The 9249-nt window shown below is 47.9% G+C and overlaps 2 protein-coding genes across 2 annotated transcripts; both read right to left on the bottom strand.

The window, feature by feature from the left end:
- Window positions 1–6: 6 nt before the first annotated feature.
- On the bottom strand, window positions 7–3557 carry LOC101763383 (tubulin alpha-2 chain). The gene is made up of 5 exons (XM_014804571.2): window positions 3308–3557; window positions 2603–2817; window positions 1968–2167; window positions 534–1042; window positions 7–418 (listed from the first exon to the last, which is right to left on the bottom strand). The coding sequence occupies exons 1-5, from the start codon at window positions 3418–3420 to the stop codon at window positions 109–111; spliced, it is 1347 nt and encodes a 448-aa protein (XP_014660057.1). The 5' UTR covers window positions 3421–3557; the 3' UTR covers window positions 7–108.
- Window positions 3558–4601: 1044 nt separating this feature from the next.
- On the bottom strand, window positions 4602–7122 carry LOC101762979 (beta-hexosaminidase 2). Its single transcript, XM_004985113.3, has 2 exons — window positions 6193–7122; window positions 4602–6097 (listed from the first exon to the last, which is right to left on the bottom strand). Exons 1-2 carry the CDS (start codon window positions 7022–7024, stop codon window positions 5133–5135), a joined length of 1797 nt encoding a protein of 598 aa, XP_004985170.1. The 5' UTR covers window positions 7025–7122; the 3' UTR covers window positions 4602–5132.
- Window positions 7123–9249: the final 2127 nt, after the last annotated feature.

Genomic DNA, 9249 nt, shown 5'->3' with positions numbered 1-9249 from the left:
ACAGCCGATGTGACGGGGGCTAAAATTTAGCCCCCTCCTCCCAAACGCCCCCTTAGTCTTAGTTGACTGATACCTAAGGAAAATAAGCATGCTTCCAGATGAGATGACTCAATATTCAGCTTCGTCCTCATCGTCTTCAACTTCAGCTCCAACTTCCTCATAATCCTTCTCCAGTGCTGCAAGATCCTCCCTTGCCTCTGAGAACTCACCTTCTTCCATCCCTTCACCGACATACCAATGAACAAATGCACGCTTTGCATACATGAGATCAAACTTGCGGTCAATACGGGAGAAGACCTCAGCCACGGCTGTGTTGTTGCTGATCATGCAGACTGCTCGTTGCACCTTGGCCAGGTCCCCTCCTGGGACTACAGTTGGTGGTTGGTAGTTTATCCCGCACTTGAAGCCAGTAGGACACCTGTACATGTGGCAACACAGAAAGATGGTCACGTCTCATGCAGCTAATCTTATTGCCAGAAGATTACAAATCTATATCTGTCTGATATAACTAGGTAAGAGTTGTGAGCATATACCAATCGACAAACTGCACTGCTCTCTTGGTCTTGATTGAATGGACAGCAGCATTCACATCCTTTGGCACGACGTCGCCACGGTACATCAAACAGCATGCCATGTACTTACCATGCCTGGGGTCACATTTTGCCATCACACTTGATGGCTCAAACACAGAATTTGTGATCTCAGGAACAGAGTGCTGTTCATGGTAGGCCTTCTCAACTGAGATAATCGGAGCATATGAAGAGAGCATAAAGTGTATCCGAGGGTAAGGCACAAGGTTGGTCTGGAACTCAGTTATGTCAACATTAATAGCTCCGTCAAACCTCAACGAGGTGGTCAGAGATGATATAACTTGAGATATAAGCCTGTTCAGGTTGGTGTATGTTGGACGCTCAATGTCGAGGGACCTCTTGCATATGTCATAGATAGCTTCATTGTCAAGAAGCACAACGACATCTGTGTGTTCAATCAGGGAATGTGTGGAGAGCACGCTGTTATATGGCTCGACAACAGCTGTTGAAATCTGCAACAAGAAATGGTTTCAGTACAGAGTACTTGTACTTTACAATAACAGGTAAACCTCCTTTGCAAGCTTTTGTTATCAGACTGAGAAGAAACAACTACATCTATAGCTAGGTACATAAATAGTACTGTTGAGAATACAAATGAAGTCTGTTTACTCACCCTAGACTCAAGTATACAGATTTAGATCTTGTCCTATAACCTTTATGTAGACAATAAGAAGAATGACTGTTCTCTGTGATAGGGCATAAAATTCTTACTGATATTCACTCACATCTTTGCTCTGTTTAGATATATATGGGATCACATGATATCCAGGCTTATACTTAATATAGTAACTCTCAAGAAGTTCTGTTGAGAAAATTACTTTTGGTCCAATCAATGATAGGTGAATGTCGGCCACGGAAGGATATTTTTCTGTAGATAAGCTATATCTTACTGTAAGAACAAATAAAGAGGTCTGCTCACTGACAAAGGTAGCTCAACTGTAGTGGCAATGAAATTTATACTTTATTGGAGCTCTTCCAGAAACTCGACAAAAGCAACATAGATAAGTAGCTTATATAAAGAATGAAAGTATGACTCGTATCTAAACTTCCCTTATGAAATTACTATAAGATATTTGATTAATCATATTGGTTAAATTGAGATTTTGTCGTCTAATAAAACTGATAAGAACATGGGAATGTTTTTTTTTGTCACTGGTACTATTTCATATCCATAGTTTCACCAAATCACAACTCATAACTACCACTGAATTCATTTTGTTTTTAATGTTACACACTGAATACTACAGTTTTTTCTTGGGTGGTAATTGATTGGCAATTTATTGTCCACAAGAAAACATGAAAATGGTGACTGCATAGATGCAAATATGATGACAAAATGATGCATACAGGAATGGTATGAGATTATTGTGATAATACCTGCGGTGAAGGATAAATCGTGAAACCAAGCTTCGACTTCCTACCATAATCAACTGATAGACGCTCTAAAAGTAATGAACCAAGTCCAGAGCCAGTTCCACCACCAACAGCATTGAAAACTAGAAAACCTTGAAGACCAGTGCAGTTATCTGCCAATTTTCTTATTCGATCAAGGCAAAGATCCACTACTTCCCTTCCAACTGCAACAGAAAAACAACTTTAAAATTCACTCCACCCCAGACAGGATAGGTATTAATACGAGCATGTGACAGTTTCCCAAGCATGCCAATCTTTTTGAAGTAAGGTGCCCTAAGTTTTTTTTAAAAAAGTGATGTTGATTGTGTAGTATGAACAGTATCTGCAGCATAGAATGATTGAATATTTAAGTATGGATCCTGTCCCTGCAATATCCAACTTTATGTGGATCAGTTCTACCTGTCACTTTCTAGAATTATTGAAATACATAAAAATATAGTTTACATAGTTTGTAAATGCACCTAGAATAAACCAAAATCCAAGATAACGCTTCCAAACTCCAAGAGTAATAATAACCTGATCAATATAGCATTTTAAATTTCTGAGGATATTTCCTTTTCTTCAGGAAATGGTTCAAGGTGAGGCACGGCATATCACACCTGTGTAATGTCCGCGGGCAAAGTTGTTCGCAGCGTCTTCCTTGTGGGAGATGAGCTGCTCTGGATGGAAGAGCTGGCGGTACGTCCCGGTCTTCACCTCGTCGATGACGGTGGGCTCCAAGTCAACGAACAAGGCTCTCGGAACATGCTTCCCTGCGCTTGTTTCACTGAAGAACGTGTTGAATGCATCCCTCGCGACCCCAACAGAGGTGTCACTGCAAGGCAACGGGCAAATACAGAGAAATTGAATACTGTGAAATAGGTGAGCTACGCAAGTAAATCGGCGGCCAGTCACATGCTTATCCTCCCTGATGCTTGTTTCACAAAACTGGAGCTTTTTTATATGCTGGTATTTGTTTTCCATCTTTTGATCATGCCCCTTTCCACTTTTTAAGCAAGTGGTTTTGAACGCAGGGGTGTCATCAACTCATAAAGAAAAGATTTTCAGAACATCCAACAAAGTTTCTCAAAGCTTTTTGCTTCAGTCTTTCATCCAGTAAAGATCGTCCTCAGGATTATCTCCAAAATATCCTTTTTTGATGCTACTACTACAAGGACCCAGAAGGAAGGGCAGCGCTATCTCAAATAAACTATCTGTGTGCTGGAATCATTACAGATAGACCAAAATTCGACAGAATTCTCAAAGAAGGATGAGATGAACAAAAAGTCAGAAGTGTGAGAATTGGCATAGAAAGGGGGCCTCACCTGGGCATGAGGCCATCAGGCTGGATACCATGCTCCAGGCAGTAGAGCTCCCAGCAAGAATTCCCCACCTGGATGCCCGCCTGCCCGATATGGATGCTAATGATCTCCCTCATCTCGCCCTCTCTCTCCGTGCTTCAGTTCTGCGGCCCTGGGAGCGCAGGAGCAGAGACTTTCACGAGGAAGAAGCCCTGCGAAACGAAAAGGCTTGCACCAGAGCACACGGGAAATGGGCGTGCCCCTCCCTGTGCAGACGGGAGAAAAGGAGGACAAGGCAGCTTAGCGGCGTCAACCGGAACGTTCATCAGAAAGCAGAAAGCGACAGATGGATTGCGCTACACTGCAGACACGTCGGATGGAAAGCGACCCCGATGGACAAAGGAAAAAAAAATCACCACATAGGTGGATTGGCTATCAAATACGGTTATTCCTAGAAGAGGGCCTATGAGACTGCACATGATGATCGTCTACTCCAAATTGTCTGCTACGCTTTATTAGGCTGGTAAGTGGTGAGTGGTGACTGGTGAGTGATGGAGTTCCAGGCAAATTCGTTCCTCTGATGGAGGCCTTGGTGGGAACTTTCTCTGGTTCATGCAGGACTTGAACACAGCCTGTGCTCTGAATAGTCCTAAATTCTTTCATTGACCTCGAGTAAAACTTAATAATTCTCGTGTTCTAATATACTCTGTAATTTGCACTATTCTTCATTTGGGTCTCTTGTACTGCTCCAAAGGTCGTCTGTCAATGTGGGAATTGAGCTGCTGATCTCATCTTCTCATGTCTGTTCCTCTCAGGTCACCAACCACGTCATCTGGTAAAATAAAAAATGACCGCACTTCGATTTCGTTTTCACCATCCATGGCGAATCAAGTGCCGTCATCATAAACAACAGGACACTGCCGTCGTGGATAATCCATGACAAGACGCAACGAAAGATGCGCGCCAGCCACGACCGCGACACCAATGAGCACAACAGCGGCGCACGTTGATGAGCTCAACATGGTTCGGGTGATCTCTTGATGGCGCACTGTTCCAGAGCCGGCAGCCTAATGACTGACAGCCTGTTCGTTTCAGCTTATCAGCCACCAAACAGTGTTTTTCTCTCACAATAAATCAACCGTTTCAGCTTTTCAGCCGGCTTATAAGTCCAGCCAAACAGATCCTGAATTGTTCTGCCCCTAATCTTTTTCTTTTGAAAAGAAATTGCGTCGTTTTTGTTCTACGCATCACAATTTCGTCTCGAAAGAGACGTCGACTTTGAACATCACAATCAAATATTGGACCAAAAATCGTAGACTTCTGAGTCCTAATTCCCCCTACTTTATTCAAGTCCGTCAGTACATACAAATCATCAAGTCGAATACCAAGTACATGTGCGCTGGTCATGTAATTTATTGGACAAATCTAACCAGCGTCAAGAACAGCAGCTATCCTAAGACAAGACTTTGATGTTACCAATGACTTTTTTCAGTTTCGTTGAATTTGGGAGCTGGGAAGTTCTAGTGCAGACTGCAGACCTCATGCACCTGTTACTTCGTGGCACGGTCGAGCGCGCCTCAAACAAGAACAGGCTCGCTCCAAACGACGAGGATGAAAGCAAAGATTGACATGGTAGATCCAGGATGCCTTGGTTTTATTCTGTTCTTGATTCTTCCAGTAATCACTATATTGATCAGAAGAACGATGCCGATGGTTCTTGTTTCCACCATGTTCCAAATCTCTGCCTGCCCGTGTGACTTCGTACTGCCAATATTCACTCCATTGCAGGCAGCGAGCAAGCTAACTCGCCACAGAATCACCCGAGAGTTCAGGCTGCTAGCCTGCTACGCTACTGCGAGAGGTGGCACATGCGCGGGTGCAGCGGGCACCAGAGCGGCTGGATGGGCTCGGCGCGGATGCCGCGCGCCACCATGCGGTACCTCCACTCGTTGAGCCGGGCCGTCGCGTTGGCGTAGCGCTTCCTCCCGCTGGAGTCCTTGTTCCCGGCCCAGAGCGTCTCGGCGGCGGCGGCGGCCCTGGGCCAGAGCCTTCCGTCGAGCACGGCGGCGTCCGACTGCTCCGACCACAGCGCCACCTCGCCACCCAGCACCCGCGTGGCCTCGTCCTCCGTCAGCCCGTGCAGTATGTCGTAGTCGTAGATGCGCTGCCACGTCTTGAAGGGCGCGCACCAGGACCCGCCGGTGCCGCCCGGGTCGTTGAACAGCGGCGTGCCCTCGCGCTCCTTCTCCTGAACGTCGTACCGGCTGTCGTTGCCCAACCACCCGCCGTGCCCGCAGTCCAGGTAGTAGTAGGACGCCGACGACACGATGGCGCGGTAGCCGGCGGCCACGATGCGCTTGGTGTTCTCCGCCCCGTTGTTCCACGTCTGGAGCACGGTGGTGTCGTGGGGCAGCACCGTCTGCCCCACCGACACCTTGGGGCCCAGCAGGACGTCCTCCCAGTACACCGCCGTGCGGTTAAGCTCGTGCACCAGGAACGGCCGCGTCGCGTTCACGAAGAGCTCCAGCAGCCGGTCGTGGGTGCCGCCGTCCGCCAGGAAGCGCCGCACGGTGGGGTCGTCCTCCCAGCACGCCGTGTTCACCTCGTCGGCGCCCGCGTGGAGGTAGGGGTCCGGGAACAGGGCCGCCAGGTCGCGCAGCACGTCCTGCGCCACGCGGTACGTCTTGGGGTTCAGCGGGTTCAGCTGCCCCGTGCCGGGCTCCGCCGCCAGCGCCGGCTTCGCCGTCGGCGCCCAGAACTTGTTCGCGCAGGTCACGATCTCCGGGTACGCTCCCGCCCACGACCCCGCGTGCCCTGAGATTGAAGGGAGTGGCCAATGCAGGGTATGAATTATGATTAATTGGGCAGCGGCAGGGCAGTTTGATCTGAAATTGTTAGTTCTCACTCACCAGGCATGTCGATCTCGGGGATGACGCGAATGCCGAAGGCCTCGGCGAAGCGGACGACGCGGCGGACGTCCTGGTCCGTGTAGCGCATGGCGGGGGAGTAGGAGCCGAAGTTGGCGAGATTGGGGACGGAGGGGAGGACGATGGGGAACGACTGGGCGTCGGTGATGTGCCAGTGGAACACGTTGAGCTTGTTGTAGGCCATGGCGCGGATGGTGCGAAGGATGTCGCGGACGGGGTAGTAGTTCCGTGCGGTGTCGAGGAGGATGCCGCGGTGGGTGAAGAGGGGGTGGTCGGAGATCTCAATGTCGCTGGGGACGATCGGCTGGCCGCCCGCGGCGGGGCCGCCGCCCGCCCAGGACATCTGGGAGAAGGTCTCGAGGCCGCGGATGGCGCCCCATGACGTGGCGGAGGAGATGTCGGCGGAGCCGGAGTTGGGAGGCACGGAGAGCGTGTAGGACTCGTCGACGCCGGGGCCGAGCGGGACGTCGGGGTCGGAGACGGAGAGCGCCAGCAGCCGGATGGGGACGCGGGCGAGGGTGTAGTTGGCTGGGGGCACAATCGGCGCGTGCCGCTCGGTGCGGATGAGGCGGCTGTAGTAGGCGATGGCGTGGCGGAGCGACGGGTGCGACGGCGAGGCGCGGATGCTGAACGACGGCGAGAGCGGCGCGTACACCGCGTCCGTCCACGAAATGGACACCGGCTTGGGCCAGACCTGCACCTTCTGAGGCGGCCGCGGCGGCGGAGTCTGCGAAGGCGGCGGCGCGCGGTAGGCTGGTGCAACCGCTGGGTGGAAGAGCAGCAGGACGAGGAGGAGATACGGCGATGCCGCCATGGCCGAGGTTTAGGAGGTTCGCGGTGGGGGATCGACGAGTCAGAGCGCACCAGATCCAGTGGCTTTGACATTTCTTCGTAACACACTGCTCGGAGTGAGTGGTTAGCGCTATCCGCATTCCGCAACACGTGGATCCGAAATATCCTTCTGAGCTTTTCTCCTCTGAGAAATATTCTTCTGGGCTTTCCTTTCTTAGTAAATGTTCTTCTGGGCTTCCAGTGAACTTCAATCCATCTTTGGTGCACCCTACTATTTCCATTCACCACCGTAAAATGTGCAACTCGAGATTATTGAAAAGCTTATTGAAATTTCAAGTCAACCGGTATCTTGGTGCGAAGTACCCCACTACGTAAATGTTCATTTGCACCAATTTCGAAGTACTAACATCTGACCACAAGTATCTTTTTCTTTTACCATGACACGATGCATCCACCCATCTGAACGATTCTAAAAAAGTTTGTGGACAGCCTAAAAGTATGGTGAGTGAGTAATGTAATATAAAGTGACATAGCCCTTTAGACACCAGTTTAGAAAAAATGATAGCCTACTTTAGTTGATACCGAGTTTGGATACAAAACATTTCCTACAAATGTCAAAATAAAAAATAGGAAGATGGTATGTTAACATAGAAAACAGATATAAAATGAATGCGCCAAGGTACTAAATGAAGCGATGCTTTGGCACCTAGTTCCTCGTTTATAAATATAAGTATTTCTAAAAGTTTATCTTAATTCAAACTATTACAAAGTTTGATTAAGTTTTTATTGAAAAATATTATATAAAAACATAAACTATGAAGATATTTAAAAAATGATCTAATGATGCTCATTTTACATAATAAATATTATAGGTCTCTTCTATAATCTTACTCAAACTGAGAATAGTCTGATATATGACAAACTCAGAAGTTTTTACATTTTTGCAGGGAGGGAATATGGCCTACCTATTTCATTTTTTAACACTCTTTGCAAAATCTCCTTTTATTTCATCCTATAATATCATATTATATGTAATAAAGTACCAGTTGTCGGTGTTTAAACCTGACAACCTATCGAGCGGGGTGTCCGAGGTAGTGTTTTAGTTAGTGGGACTAGATGGTAAACGCAGACACACGATTTAGATAGGTTCGGGCCGCTAGATTACGTAATACCCTACGTCCTGTGTGTTGGTTGGATTGAATTGCTTTGGAGGAGGTTCCTCGCCTTATATTGTCGGGGCAGGGTTACAGATCGGTTGGTTAAAAAATACTAGTCGGATACGATTAGAGGAGTTCTACTCTTATTACAACGAGTACTTTCCTAATCCTCGACTAGTTCATGTCTTTCCATGTAGACTACGCCATCCTGCGCTATAGTCTCCATGTCAGATGCGTCTCAGTGTCCAGCCCCATATTTAGGACTATCCAAACCTTCTGGTGGGCCCATAGATGTACGTATGACAAGCTCCCGAATACTTTTTAGTCAAATGTAATAGTTCCGAGTACTTCTGCAGACTTCACCGACTAGTTTTGGTTCTCTTCGAGTACTTCATCTGGTTGAATCTTCAAAGGTACCTAAAAATTTTCATGCGGCTAGAATGTGCTCAAGCCTCATTTAACTCAGTCTCATATCCTTCAATTTTGAATTTTATATAGAAGTGCGATGAAGGTCGCACTCCATATGGAGTAGCCCCCGAGCCTTAGGTTGAACTGAAGAATCAGGCTGAGGGTCAATCTGTATATGCATCACTTTTCCTTTAAAAATCCAAAGAAAAACTTTTTTATCGATGGACACGTGGCATACAGCCCCCGAGCCTTCAGCCGACTAGTTTGGTGGGTATAAGGATCAACCTTTGATAAACGTGACCATCGCTAGAAAGAGATATTATCTCTTTCATGCCGCTGTGATAAATAATGGATGAAGTTATCCCTTCCATGTTACCCTTGCCATTTGCCTTTCAAACTTCCACACTTTAACCCTAGCACCACCGCCACTGTTCGATCTCCAAACACTAGCGCCGCCGTCCTCCCACCAAGCAGCCGTCGAGCATATGCGACAGAAGAAACTCATGACATCAAGGATGGATAGGAAAGCTACTGCATCCAAATCAGGCGAAGGCGAGAAGAAGAAGACATCTGGCAAAAAAAAGGAGCCGCAGTTGCCAGCACCTAAGTACGGGAAAACCAATCAGACCGCACCGTCAAATCCCGTCTGTGCTTGGAAGCGATCAAATCCGAAGGTGGAGGA

This window comes from Setaria italica, chromosome IX (genome assembly GCF_000263155.2).
Source record: "Setaria italica strain Yugu1 chromosome IX, Setaria_italica_v2.0, whole genome shotgun sequence".
NCBI classification, from domain to species: domain Eukaryota; kingdom Viridiplantae; phylum Streptophyta; class Magnoliopsida; order Poales; family Poaceae; genus Setaria; species Setaria italica.
The sequence above is the reverse complement of the archived record's forward strand: the minus strand, read 5'-3'. Positions and strand labels throughout refer to the sequence as shown.

Bases quoted from the DNA above. Each gene is read 5' to 3' on its own strand.
- LOC101763383 (XM_014804571.2), bottom strand. From the start codon at position 3,420: ATGAGGGAGATCATTAGCATCCATATCGGGCAGGCGGGCATCCAGGTG. The intron at 2,818-3,307 runs GTGAGGCCCCCT...GTTGCCTTGCAG, and splicing joins CCTGATGGCCTCATGCCCAG to TGACACCTCTGTTGGGGTCG. The intron at 2,168-2,602 runs GTGTGATATGCC...TTTCTGTTGCAG, and splicing joins TGCCCGCGGACATTACACAG to TTGGAAGGGAAGTAGTGGAT.
- LOC101762979 (XM_004985113.3), bottom strand. From the start codon at position 7,024: ATGGCGGCATCGCCGTATCTCCTCCTCGTCCTGCTGCTCTTCCACCCA. The intron at 6,098-6,192 runs GTGAGTGAGAAC...CTTCAATCTCAG, and splicing joins CCCCGAGATCGACATGCCTG to GGCACGCGGGGTCGTGGGCG.